We start from the raw sequence: 16,983 nt of genomic DNA, 5'->3' as shown, positions 1-16,983 counted from the left end.
TGAAAATTGTAGATTCACACTGAAGGCATCAAAACTATGAATTAACACATGTGGAATTATATACTTAACAAAAAAGTGTGAAACAACTGGAAATCTGTCATATTGTAGGTTCTTCAAAGTAGCCACCTTTTGCTTGGATTACTGCTTTGCACACTCTTGGCATTCTCTTGATGCCTACTTTGAAGAACCTACAATATGACATATTTTCAGTTCACTTTGTTATGTATATAATTCCACATGTGTTAATTCATAGTTTTGATGCCTTCAGTGTGACTCTACAATTTTCATAGTCATGAAAATAAAGAAAACTCTTTGAATGAGAAGGTGTGTCCAAACCGTTGGTCTGTACTGTATATATATATATATATATATATATATATATATATATATATATATATATATATATATATATCAAAAGTCTCAATGACATAAGTACTAAATTTGACACTTTCCATAGACGACCTCTGACACCAAGCTTTTTACAGTATACATTAAATTGTTAGTATTTTGCTCAGTATTCCAATTTTCCATTCTTGCAGGTACTACAGTGCCACTATTTTGCAGATGTCAGGAGTGCGGGATGACAAGCTGGCAATCTGGCTGTCCTCACTTACCGCCCTTACTAACTTTGTGTTCACGCTGCTGGGTGTGTGGATGGTGGAAAGGGTGGGCAGACGAAAATTGACTCTTGGCAGCATTGTTGGTGAGTACACGCAGCATGCCTCTCACCTCTGTTTTCCCCCCACTGTATAAATGGATTAGAAACGATGCAGTAGTTAAAAATGTGGATCATTGCCAAGCAACTGTGGTACAAAGTCCTTGGTGACTAGCTAGGAGACAAGGAGTGATAAAAAAGAATGACTGCTCTCAGAAAAGAAAATGTTCTGCAAATCATCTTGTATGTGATTTATGTTCCATTCAAAGTTGCAATAAATGTATTGTGACTGTTATGATCGATCTAAGACCAAAGGACATTTTTCATGAGCATGTATTCGACCATGACCCATGTATTCACCAGAGTTTTGATACGTAGGTATTGTCAGGTCATAAACATAACGTTATAAATAAGGTCATTTACAGAAGCATCTCGAAAAAAATCTATAATACCTGACTCATAGATGACACCGGTCAATTGCTATATAAACTAAATTAAATGACATATTGTGGCATGAGAAGAATTTCTGCACCAGAGATTACTCTCTATCTTTTCTTCTCTCTGCACAGGGACTTGTCTGAGTCTGTGCCTCCTGGCTGTTGGGTTCCTGCTCGCTGCTCAGCACTCTCCCCCTGTTACAATTCACCATGCTGACCCTGGCCTGACCAACACCAGCTGCTCTACATACATGTGAGTATAGTACAGGGCCAGATACGAACTATGAGGATTATTTCAGCAGACCGAACCATGTACTGCCCATACATAGTTCAGCAAATCTACTTTTCACACAAGACCCAGTGGCTGTTCATAGCAGATCATTTGTTGCTGAGTATCTGATCTCATGCCTTTATGTACAGTAAGTTATTTGGCTATAAGCAGTTCATTGGACCAGAGACAAGCTACAGGCTGAGACATTCAGCCAGAAAATGTGCTGAAGGGTATCTTCTCTGGACTAAAGGGCAAATAAATACATTTTGTTGAAGAAAAATGTGTTGGGCAAAGTAGCTGAGACCCAAAATCGTTGTGTCCAAAAATGTAAGTGTGACGCACCATTACAAAACAAAATACAACTACTTCTGTCTATATAGTTGAAAATAGCCTGAGACTTGAGAAGCAATTTTAGCTACTTTTCTGTGAATAATTTCAACCATTTTTTGTAACATTAGCTTCACAAAATTTAGCCAAACCACAATTTTCTGTTTTTTTTTTTACTTTGCTTTGTTCTCATAGTTCTTCATTTGTGATTTTAGAATTTGCCCTGGCATTGAGGTTGGATGATAACCTTTGCTAAGCTTCTGTCTGTTTGTTGGACCATGATTTTAAACATCGTTCTGAAATAGTTTGCCATTAGTTTGTTGTTAATACAATTTCAAACCTCCCTTTTATGACACATACATTTCACTTTCTCGTGAAATATAAAGGCCCGCTGCTTACGGTTTGCAAATGACCAATAAGAAGTCAATTTATTGCCTCTCAAAATTCAAACTGACTGAAAACCAATGTCCTTATTGCATGGATTTCTGTTAATCTCTTTACAACATAACTGAATAATCTAATCAAGGGCTGATTAGCTGACAAGCAGCATCAGGTGTGCTGGTGCTACACAGAGATTGCTGGCTGAAATGGGCTGGTCTGGTGCCCAATCATGACTTAGGATTTATTTATGACTCCAAAAATAAATAAAAATAAATAAATAAAATAGAAAAAGGAAAAGAAATGTGTGCAGGCTAATGAACTTTTCAATTTTCCAATTACAAATTTGTCTTTTGCTAAATGAGCCATTGATTTTAACCCTCAGAGCTGAACATTACAGGATTGTGCCCTTGAGTTTGTGATTAGTGTAAAGTGTTTTATAAATGGACTTCCCTCTGTGCAGTAAAGATCAAACATGGCCAGTGTGCTTCCTTTGGTCTCTTAATGCTATTGTAATAAGGCTTCTGTAGCATGTGACCCTGCAACCTAAAACCATGTCATCTCAGAGATAGAGAGAGAGAGAGAGAGAGAGAGAGAGAGAGAGAGACTGCTTTCTGTCCCAATTTACTCTCATACCACCCAGCTGCTAAAACAACACTAGTTCATTATGCCGTAATGGAGGCTGAATGGCTGTGTTGTCATCACAAAAACAAGCCAATCTGTCCAAGCATTCTTTCTCACTGATGTTCAGTTTACTCTTTGCTCTGTATTCCTTATGTATATAGTATTCTAAATGCAGGATGCTGTTTTTTTCCCTCACAAAACTTCACACCTACAGCTTTCTTCCGAATATTAGAAGTTCACTGGCCATGTAAGATTTATTTATAATTCTTTTGTAGTGGCCCTCCCGAAAACACAGTACAAAAACTGTGGAATAAGATATTAAATCAAAACTATAACACTACCTAGAAATAATGTACAATAACAGCAAATAAATAGTCAAATTTAGTCAAGTTCCCTAAATCAGACTTGCTTGTCTTCAATTTTCCTCCAGGTCCTGTGAATGGTGCATGCTGGATCCAGGCTGTGGTTTTTGCTACCAGCAGAACAGCACTGCTGTGTTTGCTTCCTCCTGTGTGCCAGTCAATCAGGCATCCACAGAAAGAGCAGCATGGGGCAGGTGAGTCATAATCGGCATCTGAGTGTGCGATCGTGATTTCGTCGTTGCATGTTGAGATTTTCAAATAAAGCTAAGCAGCACAGTCCACTGACATTAAACAATGCTGGATGTCATAAATCCTCTTTCCCATTTTCCATTTTCTGTCAGTCAGAGTGTCACAGTATCATATGTTTATCTTGAAGTGTGAAAGTTGATAATGTTTACTCTTGTGCTGCAGGTGCTCCAACTTAACACAGTCACCATTTAACAGTTTGTGGGCTTATAATTTCTGCCCAACTTCCTATTCTTGGCTGGTTCTCGTGGGTCTTATTCTTTACTTGGCTTTCTTTGCTCCAGGTAAGACGTCTGGAGACATAATCAGTTTATTTGAACTGCTAATGGCCCATATTGGATCTATTTCTAAGGAATAATATACAAATTCTTATTGGTATTATTTACTTTAGAGTTTTTCCAACAATGTGTCACTGTTTTCATTTTGGTTGTTTTTGGGTTCCTTCTTGAAAAAAATAAAAATGAAAACATGTTTTTCAGGACTTGGCCCAATGCCATGGACAGTTAACTCAGAGATTTATCCACTGTGGGCGAGAAGCACAGGCAATGCCTGCTCAGCTGGAGTAAATTGGACCTTCAACGTGCTGGTTTCCCTGACCTTTCTACACGTAGCCCAATACCTCACCTACTATGGTACAATTATAATTTTATAAATCCAGATAAAATGTAGAGCCTAGAACACCTAAAGCCCACACAATAATTGGCATGAAAACAAGTACTTTTTTAACCATTAATGCAATGTTAAATATTAAATAATATTAACATCCTGCAAATCAAATTTTTCATCAGCTATTCTATGATGTCCCAAAGTTGTTTGCATTTTTAAGGCTTGTTTCTCAGCTTGTCATGAGATTTTTTTTCTGATATATTTCAGGTGCATTCTTTCTGTACTCGAGCCTTGCTTTGCTGGGCTGCTTCTTCGTTTACGGATGCCTCCCTGAGACCAAAGGCCGCCGACTGGAGGAGATTGAGTCGCTGTTTGAAAGCCGTCTATGCTCGTGTGGTGCATCAGACTCAGATGAGGGCCGGCAGGTGGAGTACATCCGGGTTAAAGGATCGAATTACCACCTGTCGGACAATGATGGTTCAGACGTGGAATAAACCTCAGGTGAAAGATAAAAGAACGCTCAGTAGATTCTCTCTCAGCTCTGCCCATGGCTTGTGAAGAGAGTAGAAAAGGAATCGCTTTTCAGCTTCACCCCACCATGACACCTGGCCCATCTGTAGCAGTCAGGCTGCATCGTACATTTTAAAGGAAAATGGAACTGGCATATCTAAACATACAAACAATAACAGTGATAAAGCTATTTTTGTGAGATGTCACTTTAAAGTATTTGAGTTGTGGTACACTACAGTTTGATACCGCAGTACTCAAAGATACTGACAGCATGCTGACAGAAGTTACACAGAAGTTGTGCTCGCTCAGTAAAATGAGTTGTTTGCTATACAGAACAATAGTCAGTTGACTATGGTAGTTTTAGGTTTTTGTTAAGATTCTAGGCTCTGGCATTGGCAACATGTTCTCACCACAATGTTCAGTTTATCTCTATAAATTCAGTTTGATTTATTTCAAAGTTAAATAGTGTGCATTTTGCAGCATACCATGTGTGGGTTATAACCTTGATTCAGCCCTTTTATCCCAAAATTGCATTTGGAGCTGAGAGTGTTGGAATTGATTTGCTCAGAATTAGAGTTCTATTTTACATGAACTCAAAACTATTCTGCATTCCTTCATAGTATGTAATGATCTCTTGATCCTGTTTTTCACTGTATCTGTACTCAGACCCATGTTTACCTTTATTATTTGACTCGATTTAATTTAGTCTTCCTTCACAGCCTTGTGTACAAACGGCTTTGCATCTCATAGCTCTTGTCCATGTAACAGAGTGAAATATGTTTTGATGAGTAGTGTAATATCCAATGTTATGTTTATATTGTACTGCTGTGAGTATACACCTTGGTAGTTTGGTACACATAGAAAAGTGCCGAGCAGACTTATTGTGGCTATACGTGTAACAAAGCAGTTGATGGTATTGTAAACGCAACAATATCAAGCAAACTAAAACAAGCTTGTTTTAATGCTATTACTGTTGAGTGTGTAATATGTGTTTGTTCACTGTTAGCACAAACAGATAACATAATTGTGTTTTTATGTCTAACACTGAGGTATGCCGAGTTTCCTAAAGGGAGAAGCGCACTGCAGACGGCAGTCAGGTTTTAAATCAGGTATGCTCATATTAGCTCTGATTACTGCAATTAAAGAGAGAATATTTCAGGAAAGTATATTAATGTCAGTTTATTGGGACAGAGTTTTATTGACCAGATGTTAGGGTGTGCCATATGTTTTAGAATGCATTTAAAACTTGAGAATGCTTCAAAGTCAATAAGTCAGTGTGTTACTTTGAGGAAAGAGATCTAATCTATCTATTAAGTTTGGATGTGTGTTTTCTATGTTAAAATATAAAATTAGTACTTTTATTACTATTATTATTATGTGTTTTTACGATCAACGAGAAACTAGTGACTATAAATATGTGTATAATGTTAATTTAATTATTGTTGCTCTAAATGTTTTGCTAGATTTATATTCTATTAAATATTCATGACATTTGAATATTTAAAACAATAAAAAGTTGTCCACTGTTTGAAGTAAGCTTTTAGTTTGCAGTATTGATTTCAAAAATACTCAACAACCCAAAATGTGATACTACTGTATCAACCCTCTGATAAAAAATGTTAACAGATACAAAACAGATCTGAATCATCTCACATTTCCTTGGATGCCTATTTTTCTGCTTCAGCATGAGCAGAAGGTCTGGATTTCATTACGATTTCCCTTTCCCTCGGATCCTGTCTTCACCTGTTTCAGCAGTAAATGCATCGTTGTGTTCGCCTGTGCAGCTGGAGTTCACAGTGGGGTTTTAATTCACACTCTACTCCTCATGACCTTCACACCTTTCACTTCTTGACACCATCTTCTCTGATAGCTGCTCCTTTAGCTCTACAAAAGGAAAATATCTGTTATAGTCTACACAGCTTCGATATATATATATATATATATATATATATATATATATATATATATATATATATATGTGCTAAAAATCATACACTTTTACTGCAATTAACATGCATTTTAAATAGCTGGTTCCCACTAACCATAATAAAAGTTTGAGAAATCTGTAATACATTTGATGTTGATTTCAGTTATATATACCTGGGGCATTTGAGTGAGAGCAGTGTGGCAATGGATGTTTTATCATAAATGCCTGACTCTTCGATTTGCCCAAACTTTCATGTGCTTTGATTGATTCTGGACCCTGGTTTGTATTTTTCCTTTGCGACGTCATCCAGGATGTCTTCCACTTCATCTTATGGACTTCTGAGTGAGCAAACTGATTACCGCCACAATTTTCACTACTGTGACGAGTCTGCCTTCTAGTGGCAGCTTTGTTTGTTCTACTGTGGTGAATGTGAGCTGTAGGCTTGGTGAATATACTCATCCTAGCTGGTTTCAGAAGGCAACACTGCACTGAAGCATCCTTAGAAGTCAAACTGGAAAAATGTGCAGTTTGTGCTGCCTTGTCTTGTGTCCTGGGAGATGCTTTTCGATGCGTTTTATTGCTCTTTGTATTAGTCTGCAGACAAGAGGGAACAAACTGATCCTCCTCGCAATTCTGCTCACGAATAGGCCATCTTAAGGTTTTTAAATCCCCATGGGCTTTACTCTCTCTCTCATTATGTTCATGCTTACGCATCACCTTCTGGTTGAAGGTCATAACTCTTGTCGGAGCACTTATCCCTGATGGAGTTGCTTGATGGCTTGATGTCAGAATGTCCTTAGAGTGGAGCATGTAAGAATCACCATCCTGCTTTTTTCCCTCTTTCTGTGACAATATCAAGACGAAATTGGCAATATTCAAGATAAAGGAACCAAAGCAATAAAAAATAGAACCAATAAAACACAACTGATTAATCCAAGCTGATTTTAAAGGTGCATATACATTGTACACAACCAATTGTAGGTCATATATATGTGCATACCATTATGACCACCTGCCTAATATTGTGCTGGTCCCCTTTTTGCTGCCAAAACAGCCCTGACCCATCAACATTTATACATTTGGAATTAATGATTAAAAAGCAAAGGTCAGGTTTCCAAAGTCCTTTGTCCACATAGTGTATATTGCATTAAATATCATAAAACAACTTACCACGTATCTGAGAGATGGAACCGAGTTTGTTACATCTTCTGAAGTGACAAAGCCCTCTCCCTGATAAAACATTCTTGGTGATTGACAGGAATGCTCTGAGACAGTTCTGTGTACCTTGCCTGTGACAAGAAACTTACTTTAGAGTCTGTTCAAAGTCAGTTAGCCAATATAATTCAAAGAAAGTATAGAACTTACAGGGTCTACAGTCAACACATCCAGACATGTGCTTTAAAACAAGAAGGTAAAGAGAGAATATCAAGCATCAGCCTTCAAAGAAACCTTTCAACAAAAAATACAGTGCAGTACATAATAAGCTAGAAGCCCATGCTACTGAACTGAAGTGGGTCCATGAACAAAGATGCTCTGTTTTAGTGTACATTTAGAAATTGCACTAGCAATAACAAAGGTCTAAGTTTGTAACTAAGAGAATTAAAATAAAAAGAATGCTCCTTACTTTGTGAGCATTTCATCTAGTACAATGCGATAATTGCCAAGTAAAAGTCCAATATTTGAACCTACGATCAATACACCAATTTGCAGTATCTCACAAAAGTAAGTACACCCCTCACATTTCAGCAACCATTTTAGTATATCTTCTCAACACACAATACTATAGGAATGAAACTTTGATATATTTGAGAGTAGTCAATGTGCAGCTTGTATTGCAGTATAGATTTACTGTCCTCTGAAAATAACTCAGCAGGCAGCCATTATTTTCTAAATAAGTGGCAACAAAAGTGAGTCATAAGTGATCATGTCAAAACTGTGCACATGTTGTGGCTGGGATCCTCTTCCACTCTTTCATAATGACATCACAGAATTGCTGGGATGTTTGACACGTAGCGCTTCTCCACCTTCCGCTCGAGGATACCCCGCAGGTGCTCAATAGGGGGTTTATGGAGACATACCTGGCCACTGCATCACCTTTACCTTTAGCAAGGCAGTTGTCTCATCTTCGCGCTGTGTTTGGGGTCGTTTTCATGCTGGAAAACTGCCGTTCAGCCCAGTTTCAGAATGGACGGGATCATGTTCTGCTTCAGAAGGTCAGAGTACATGTTGAAATCCATTTCCCTCAATGAACAGCAGCTCCCCGGTACCAGCAGCACTTATGCAGCCCCAGACTATCATGCTTTCACAATGGTTGACTGTAGGCAAGAGACAATTTTTTTTTGGTACTCCTCCCAGGGTGTTGCTAAATATGCTGGACACCATCTAACCCAAACATGTTAATTTTAGCACAGAACATGGTTCCAGTAATTCATGCTCTTGGACCTGGTACGACGGCCATGCAAACAGACTTGTTGCAGTGTGCATCGTATAGTCTAAGCACTGACAAGCAGACTTTCCGCTTCTGCAACCTCTGAAGCAATGCTGCAGCATTCATGCGTCTGTGTTTTGAAGCAGCTTCTGCATCTGACGTGCAGCACAAGGCCTCAACTTCTATGATGGACTCTAGCGAGGCCACTGTACTGTAACTCAGTTTCAGGGTGTTAGCAAACTTATTATAGCCTCGGCATCTTTGTGGAGAACAACAATATACATTTTCAAATCCTCAGAGAGTCTTTATGAGGTGCCATGTTATACATCCAGTGGTCAGTATGAGAGAATTGTAGTTTAAGCTCCACATTTTAACTGTTTTAATAAAAGATACACAAATTTATATGGTCCTGTCAATCAGACAAAAACATGAACATGATGAATAGGAGTGTGGCTTTTTATTAATACAAGACGTACACCTGTTATCACTTAGGGTGTACTCACTTTTGTTGCCCGCTATTTAGACAATAATGGCTGTATGTTGAGTTATTTTCAGAGGACAGTAAATCTGTACTGCTATACAAGCTGCACACTGACTACTCTCAAATACAACCAAGTTTAATTTCTATAGTATTGTCCGTTGCTAAAATGTGAGGGGTGTACTCACTTTTGTGAAATACTGTATGAAACTTGTGAAAAAGTGGTGTATTACCTGAGAGTAGAAATGAATACTGTGGTCTGTGTTGTATGATTCACTGAAATCACTTTTGAGGATAAATAACACGTCATTACAAATATAGCATAAAACATATTTTACGATTATTTTATGTAATAAATATTTGCTGAATCAGGCTACTAACTGAGATCTTGTAGGGGGATATGGTGATTCCTTCTGAAGATGGTGCTTTATTTTCCTATATTCAGAAATTTCTATAATACACAGAAAAGAGAAGTTAAATTTGCATATTTGATGTATATAAAAAGCTTCAGTCAATGATATTTTGATGAAACAGTGGCTACAAAAGCAGATGACAAGTAAGTATGAGTAGGAATGACCAAGGTGTCCCTTGAGTCATCTGGCAAGGCAGCAGAGCCTTATTATGGGCTCTTAGAAGAGCATAGCTGACAACGGCTCCTTGCTCCTTTCAGACAGCTTGTAATAATATAATGAGCCTTCAGTATGATGCACTGCAGAGTTCTGTGGACCACCTTGGCCACCATATACACCCTTAATATACATAAGTTCTGCAAAAGCACCAGTCACAGACATAAAATGTTCCTCACAATCTTTGAAAACCCTTGAAATCCAATCAAATCTGACTCCGAATAGAGCAGGGGTGGCCAACCCGCGGCTCGCGAGCCGCATGCGGCTCTTACGTTCATATCGATTTTTGTGTGTTTGATTTTTAATGTGCGTGTTCGCTTTGCTTAAGTTCAATACGGTATTTTTAAGACTTGAATGAGCTTGCCCCTACTGGGAAACTTTGCGGTATATCAGACCTTGGCATGAGGCCAATCATAAATTACAGGGATGCACCGAGAATTTTCGGAAATACCTAAATCACCGAAACAACACGGCAGAAACACAATTGTAATGACGCAATAAAAAAGCGCAGCAGCACACGTTTAGCTGGATAAGAGCAACATATCTGCGGTGTGCGATTTGCAAAACATGCAATGCTGAAATTTCAAAAGGGGGTGTATCTGCAAAGAGTTTCTCCAAGTCGGGTTTAATTTATCACCTGAAATCCAAACATCCCGATTTCCATTCTAAATATGAGAAGAACGCGGCGCAGAAAAGTAAAGTCAATCCGAGCATGCGCACTCCGTCTGTAGAGGACGTTTGTGAAAAGGCAGGAAAGTTTTCCAGTGATGGTGCCGAGGCAAAAGGTATAACACAAAAAATTATGGATTTCAATGCCATTTGAATTGAATTTTCATTTCGGTGCATCCCTAAAATATTATCGTTGGTGTGGCCCTCTGACACAACTCAGGTTTCTCATGTGGCCCCTTGTAAAAATTAATTGCCCACCCCTGCGGTATAATTATCTCACGCACATGCGCATTTGACGAAAATACCGTACTGAACTCAAGCGAAGTGAACACGCACATAAAAAAACACAAAGTCTGTGTTTTCTACCCTGGAACACGTGAAATCAAAGCATCGATCTGGTCTGACTGACACACGTGAAAGAATTGCTTCGAGTGGCAACAACGGAATGGCAGATTTTAAGGGGATTGTTCAAGGCAAGGAATGCCAAAAGTCCCACTAAGTAACATGCATAGTAAAAGAAAAACGCTATTGTAAATTATTATATATTTTTTGGTGGATTTGGTTAAACAGAGTTTGTGTGTGTGAGACAGTGCACACAATGTTCATTGTTGAAAATGACTGGCCTGTGGTCTTAGAACTGTAGGAGTCAATTTCTGTCATTATGTTGGTGTGTGACATTTACAATAAATCTGGCTGAACAGAGGTGTGTGTGTGTGTGTGTGTGTGTGTGTGTGTAAGATGAAGGGATGGGTGATGTTCATGTGTGCCCATGTGTATGATGTGGCTCTTTGCGGTAACACAGTCAAAAATGTGGCTCTCGGTCTCTGACTGGTTGGCCACCCCTGGCCTAGAGGATACTGATCGCCAAATGTCAGTGACTATTTAAGGAGGGAGACAGTCAGATAAGCAACCTAGAAGCCAATGCTAATTCAGGACAAAACGTTCTTGGGGTGAGGAACAATGTGTTATATTTTTGATAGATAAACCCTGATTGATCTTTTTCCAGAACTTTGTCCTGGACTTGTTTTGATAACATGATCTTCACTGTGTTATTTGGTTAAACATGTTCTCTAACAACTCGTGGAGCGTTCTGGGGGTAGGTTTATTTATCCTCATATAATGGAACCAAGATTGTAAAACACTGCTTTAAAATTAAATATTTGTTATATTCTTTGGTAAACATAGCATTTTCAATTATCTTTAAACTCCAAATGTACCATAAAAATAATACAAGTAATTAAAAAATAAAGAATAAATGAACTATGGAATAAACAAATAAAAATAAATGGTAAATAAATGAAAATATACAAAAATAAATTAGAATTCATGTAATTGTACACTGTTGCTAAAGACAGCCTTTGGTTAATAAACAGATTACTGTCAATTATCTTTAAAAATAAGTTTTTTTTAATTATTAGTGATAAAAAATAAACTATTTTCAGCTAATATATATATGGCATGGCCAAATAAAATATGCTTGACAAACTTGACTAATATTTCATGTACCTTTACCTCCATTAAGTCCAATAAAGTGTTGCATTTCCTCTTGGTCATTCGTCTCTAAATGATTAAGTGGAATTTCAGCAGAGTGTATGGAAGGCCCACTGCTTTCTCTGTCATTTTAAAACAAGTCACATACAGATTTATCCCTACAAGTTCACCTTTGAAATGTGTTCAATGTGTTCATGTGTTTGTTATTTGTCCAGATGCACAACCTCCTGATCCTATACAATAGGAACTACTTATTTTTAGTCTGAGGAGTTCATGTTTAAGGTTAATCTCACCTATGTAAGGTGCTTCCAAACTGGACTCCACCTGCAAAACTGATCTCGGAGGCCTCTGTTTGATAAGACACTGCCCAAGGATTATTCTCGCACAACCCCACTGGCTGGAAAACAAGCAATTTTTAAATGAGTGTTTAACATCTGTTCGGAGTATAAAATCTGTAGGTTACCTCTATGCTAAGAAGCAGAACCAGAACATTTCAAAAATGAAAACAGGTCACTGGTGTTGCTCGTGTAAAGCAGCATACAATAGCACTATAAATATATTTTTTATATTTTTTCCTGTGCTGAAATATGCAGCTGTGATCTGAATAGATTATACCTTCTGTGCAGTTTGTTCCCCAATGTTCCCCAAAAATAACATGCAAGTAGGTGGATTGACAAGAATGCATCTAAAATATGAAAATCTCTCATGGCCTTAGGCAGTTGGTTGAAGACTGAACTGAATGTGGGGTGTCACTTGGTGTTCAAAATGTGTATTTTCACCCTATTTTCAGATCACACATTTGAACAACAAAAATACAGCAGACATCAACAGCTAGGGGAAAGGGAACTAATTTGGCCATGCTCTCTGGGTGTGAGGGGTGGCAAACATGCTCTCTCTCACAGATGACAATCATGAGTGTTTACCTTCAGCATGAGCAGAAGTTTAAAAATATGTAGCTGGATGCAGAGTTATCATAGTTTTTAAAATACTACTAATTTTTCATTTTTATTTCATTTTTAATTTCAGATTTTTTATTTCAGTTTCATGTCGGTTAGTTTTGATTATGCATAAATTGTAATGATTTTTTGTCTTAAAAAATATTACTTTTAGTTTCTAACATCTTATATATAGTAAAAGCCTTTGTAAATGCATGGAATAAATGACCAAAAGATGAAATCTAATATCTTAAAAGCTAAAAATTTACAGTGTTGAATTGAGCTGTTCTGACTTAACTTACTGTAGCTCACAAATACTTTTAAGCATGCAGCATTAAACATGTACTCCTAATAGGTGATTACAACAAAATACTGCCTGGAACTGAAAAAATTACAGATTATTTTTACATCATATATATTTAAAAGCTTTCACAATTATCAAGCACAAATCTATTATGCTGAAAGACACCTTTGGTTCGCTGTAAGCTTAAGTAAACGTTCATATTCACTGGTTAATTCCTCTTTAATAAAGCACTACAACTTAATTTTATTGGAAACAGAAGCATACTCCGAAGTCCAAACTCGGCTCTGTCATTTTCTTATTATTACCTCGGCCATTAGTGTTAAAATTTGGAGGCATGAAAATTTTACAGTTATTGATTTTAAGTTATTAGTGTGTAAATAATTTAATAGGTATTGCTTAAAACACAATTTGACTCATTTTACTGCCGGTGAAGAGTTAATCAATATGACTTCAAATAAACAAATTTGGCTCAATTTCAAAACTTGTATAATACATACAATAATACATGTATTAATACATATACAAAACATACATTGTACGCACTTAAAACGACTAATTGAATAGGAATGACACTTTTTCCAAAAAAAAATAAAAGTAAATTCAAGTCCTTTAAAATAAAAATAACAGTTGAGTCCATCTGTGTGATTATCAATTCACAATGCATCTGTGAGTTCATATGCACGTGACTTCCATCAAATCTAACTACAGTAAAAAAAAAAAAAAAAGTACATCGTGGATCTTCACTAATATGTGCTACAGATACATATGTGCAGTAACAACACACTACTAGAACATTACTTCCAACTCGCTGCTGTACTATGGAGCTCTATTCCTTGTTACTCTGCCACATATTGGTCATTTATGATTCTGCAACATTAAAAGATTCACTCTGTTCATCCTTCTTCTTAAATCAGATCATATAACAAATGATATACAACCATGTAGCCTTCATTTTGGAATGGTGTTTGCTGCTTTTCACATCTATGCACACAATTGTAAACGCATGCATGCATTTATCTCATCCTGATTGTACTGATACCTACCAGTTTTCTTCCTTTCAAAAAGAACACAAAGATTATTGGAGTAATTGCCCCCTCTTGTGGAGAGTCTACTCTCTGTTAAATGTATATGAATACCTGAATGTTTTGTGTTGACACTGTTAGTTGTGCTTCTTTGTATGTACATTTAACTGGCAGCCTGTTATATCAAGATTTACCTGAAGATTTATTGTGCTGTATGATTCTGTTGTTGGATGAGGAGAGATGTGTATAGTGGGCCTTGGTTGGAGGTGGAAGGCTTCTGCTAAGGATGGTGAAGCTGAAGAAAAGGAACTGACACCGCCATCAATTTGACGCTGACATGCAGAAGCACTGTTGTCAGACAGGTTGCTTTCCACCAGTGGTGACAGCTTAGGCCAAATAATACATTATATTTCTTATAATCATTATACAAGATATACAGTATATACCATTCAGAAGAAGTGTCATACAAGGTCTCACCGTCTTGAACTTGAATTCGTCTAGAAGATGTTTTCTCTTATTCAAACCCAGTGTTTGGTCACTACAACACATACAAGTAGCAATACATACCAAATTTTATAGGTGCCTGATCATCACACCTAATAAATAATAATAATCCGTATGGTACATATTCAATGAATAAAAGATTAATCCAGTTATAATAACCTTCAATCTTCATAAAATGTATTGGCAAAATTTTAGAGCATGGCTTTGGGAATTTGTGCCACAATTAATAAGATCATGCAAAAAAAAAGGTGCATTCCACGTCATCCCAAAAGTGTTCAATGGGGTCGAGGTCCATGCTTTAAGCAAGACGCTAAAGTTTTTCCACTCTGATTTTTTACATGGTGGAACAGGTTTGGGTCTCTTAGACTCTTTCACTGAAGTGAAAGCATATAACGCATTCAACATTAACATAATTATGTGCTCCCAAGTTTGTGACAAGTTTGGGGAAGAACAACACATGTGTTTATTTAGCAGGTGTATACAAAAATAATATAGTGTACTTTGTAGAATCTGTACCTGCAGTGGGATTCGCTTTCTGTCAGGTTTAAGCATGAAGGAGAACACGGACTCATTGGCAGCTCTAAAGGCTTTCCACTCTCCGATTTCTGAACTCTTTTTGATTTAGGCAAATGTGTAAATCTGGGGTTAACTTCAAGAAAGAAAAAATGAGCGCACATCATTATTATTTTAAACAGTCAGCAAAATGGGGTGTAAAATGTTTCCTTTTTTATTAAGTGATGTTTGTAAAATGCAGTGTGTTTACCGGTGTGTTCTTTCTTTAATGCGATTTGGTTCACAATGAACATTGTGAGCAAATCCATGTTGCCAACATTGTCTTTCTTATGTGATGCTGATGGAGATACCAAGAGATTGTGTCTGTTCTGCATTCTTTTCTTTTCAAAAAACTCCTGGAATAAACATAAGCCATAAAGGCATTATAAAGTAGAATACAGGCAGATGTACAGACCTTCAGCATATTTTGATTCAGTCAGCAGAAGAAACCGTACAATCTAGTGTTAATATATACACAGGTAAATATTATACTTTGGTAAACAAATCTGAAGTTTGAATTAAATCTATATAAAGAGAAATGTTATGCTGTTGTATAACGTATTTATTAGTTACCCTCTGTTTTCTTGTGTCGCTGCCTTTCATAGTGTGGTTTCTGTAGGAAAGAACAGTAAATTACAGATTTATATCTCACTTATTTCTTCTTAAGACTTCAGTAACGAAAAGGGAAAAGTATATACACAAAATGAACTTTTAAAACATATGTACACATACCGCCAACCCCCTACCCAGTTCATGTTGAGAAACTCGTCAGCTAGCTATTATATATTATATATATTATATATCTTCTATTCATAAATTTATTCATAAAACGGTCACTTTTCGTTGTTTTTAATGTTTTGTAACTGGCAAATAACGAGTAAATTAGTAACTATAGTTATATGTTAATGTAACATACAAAGACCCAGGTTCACATGCTAACCAATTAGCCGAACATTATAAGCGCGAGCAAAGCGCACGAGCTCCAGACAGGAAGTGACCTATGAACCTTTATCATAATTTTAATGTCGCGGTTATTAAAGGTTAATACATGTAAATACATGTAATAATAAATGCTAATGTGCAATAAATTTTTACTGAATATGGTTGGATTAGCGAAAATGTAATTTATAAAAACAAATTCAAAAAATTTTTTTAAGCTTTCAACAAACTATAGACATATGTAATTAAGTTGCAAAATTATTTGTAATTGTGATGTACTGTAAAGTCACTGATTTGCAGCCTTATTTCGAGGCAATTATCCCAAAAAAATGTTTTATAATTAGCAATCTGGACCGGGTTATCATGTATACAGGAGGATTTTGATGTGTCGATTCTTAAGTGAAGATTGGTGAGTCGACTCGCACGAGTCGTTTTCTCGGCGAGGACTGCACACTCTTACAATGGAATTAAATGGATACGTTTCCATGGAAACCTCCAACCTCCTTCCTGCTACTGAGCTGGTGTTGTGTGTGAATAATAATGTTGAGGTGTTGAGGTGTGTATTTGACTCCCAGCTGTTTGAATGAGGCAAAAATGGCAGGGAGAACTGGGTGTATTTTGTGTTTACCTACGCAATATGTTTTTCATTAAGGAAACATGGGATCAGGTAAAAAATAAAATAAAACACACAC

At 36.9% G+C, this 16,983-nt stretch overlaps 2 protein-coding genes across 6 annotated transcripts in view; one reads left to right on the top strand and one right to left on the bottom strand.

Annotated features, from left to right (window-relative positions):
• LOC124401493 (proton myo-inositol cotransporter-like) overlaps positions 1–5,940 on the top strand; it is a 53,411-nt gene extending 47,471 nt beyond the window's left edge. The window contains exons 5-10 of the mRNA XM_046873855.1: positions 540–703; positions 1,225–1,345; positions 3,123–3,248; positions 3,466–3,584; positions 3,780–3,932; positions 4,174–5,940. Of these exons, the coding sequence (XP_046729811.1) occupies positions 540–703; positions 1,225–1,345; positions 3,123–3,248; positions 3,466–3,584; positions 3,780–3,932; positions 4,174–4,400 (910 nt within the window). The 3' untranslated portion in view covers positions 4,401–5,940. The remainder of the gene's footprint in view (positions 1–539; positions 704–1,224; positions 1,346–3,122; positions 3,249–3,465; positions 3,585–3,779; positions 3,933–4,173) is intronic.
• On the bottom strand, positions 5,576–16,321 carry LOC124401494. Of its 5 annotated transcripts, XM_046873858.1 has the most exons (15): positions 16,085–16,321; positions 15,926–15,965; positions 15,564–15,708; positions 15,317–15,449; positions 14,774–14,834; positions 14,491–14,682; positions 12,329–12,432; positions 12,051–12,157; positions 9,631–9,700; positions 9,483–9,534; positions 7,709–7,739; positions 7,514–7,632; positions 7,061–7,186; positions 6,517–6,937; positions 5,576–6,300 (listed from the first exon to the last, which is right to left on the bottom strand). In XM_046873858.1, the coding sequence occupies exons 1-15, from the start codon at positions 16,105–16,107 to the stop codon at positions 6,233–6,235; spliced, it is 1,692 nt and encodes a 563-aa protein (XP_046729814.1). In that variant the 5' UTR covers positions 16,108–16,321; the 3' UTR covers positions 5,576–6,232. The 5 variants fall into 5 exon arrangements, with proteins under 5 accessions (XP_046729814.1, XP_046729812.1, XP_046729813.1 ...); XM_046873856.1 differs by having other exon boundaries at positions 6,517–7,186; XM_046873857.1 differs by having other exon boundaries at positions 6,517–7,186; positions 12,057–12,157.
• Between the last annotated feature and the right edge of the window lie 662 nt (positions 16,322–16,983).

Source organism: Silurus meridionalis, chromosome 18 (genome assembly GCF_014805685.1).
Source record: "Silurus meridionalis isolate SWU-2019-XX chromosome 18, ASM1480568v1, whole genome shotgun sequence".
Lineage (NCBI taxonomy): Eukaryota > Metazoa > Chordata > Actinopteri > Siluriformes > Siluridae > Silurus > Silurus meridionalis.
Note: the sequence above shows the minus strand (reverse complement) of the source record. Positions and strands in the feature narration are given on the sequence as shown.

What these genes read in the sequence shown, in the direction of transcription:
- LOC124401494 (XM_046873856.1), bottom strand. Translation starts at nt 16,107, where the DNA reads ATGAACTGGGTAGGGGGTTGGCG. An exon ending in GAAAGCGAATCCCACTGCAG is followed by an intron (nt 14,835 to 15,316) that starts GTACAGATTCTA and finishes TATGTGTTGTAG; the next exon opens with TGACCAAACACTGGGTTTGA. An exon ending in TGGACTTAATGGAGGTAAAG is followed by an intron (nt 9,701 to 12,050) that starts GTACATGAAATA and finishes TGTGTATTATAG; the next exon opens with AAATTTCTGAATATAGGAAA.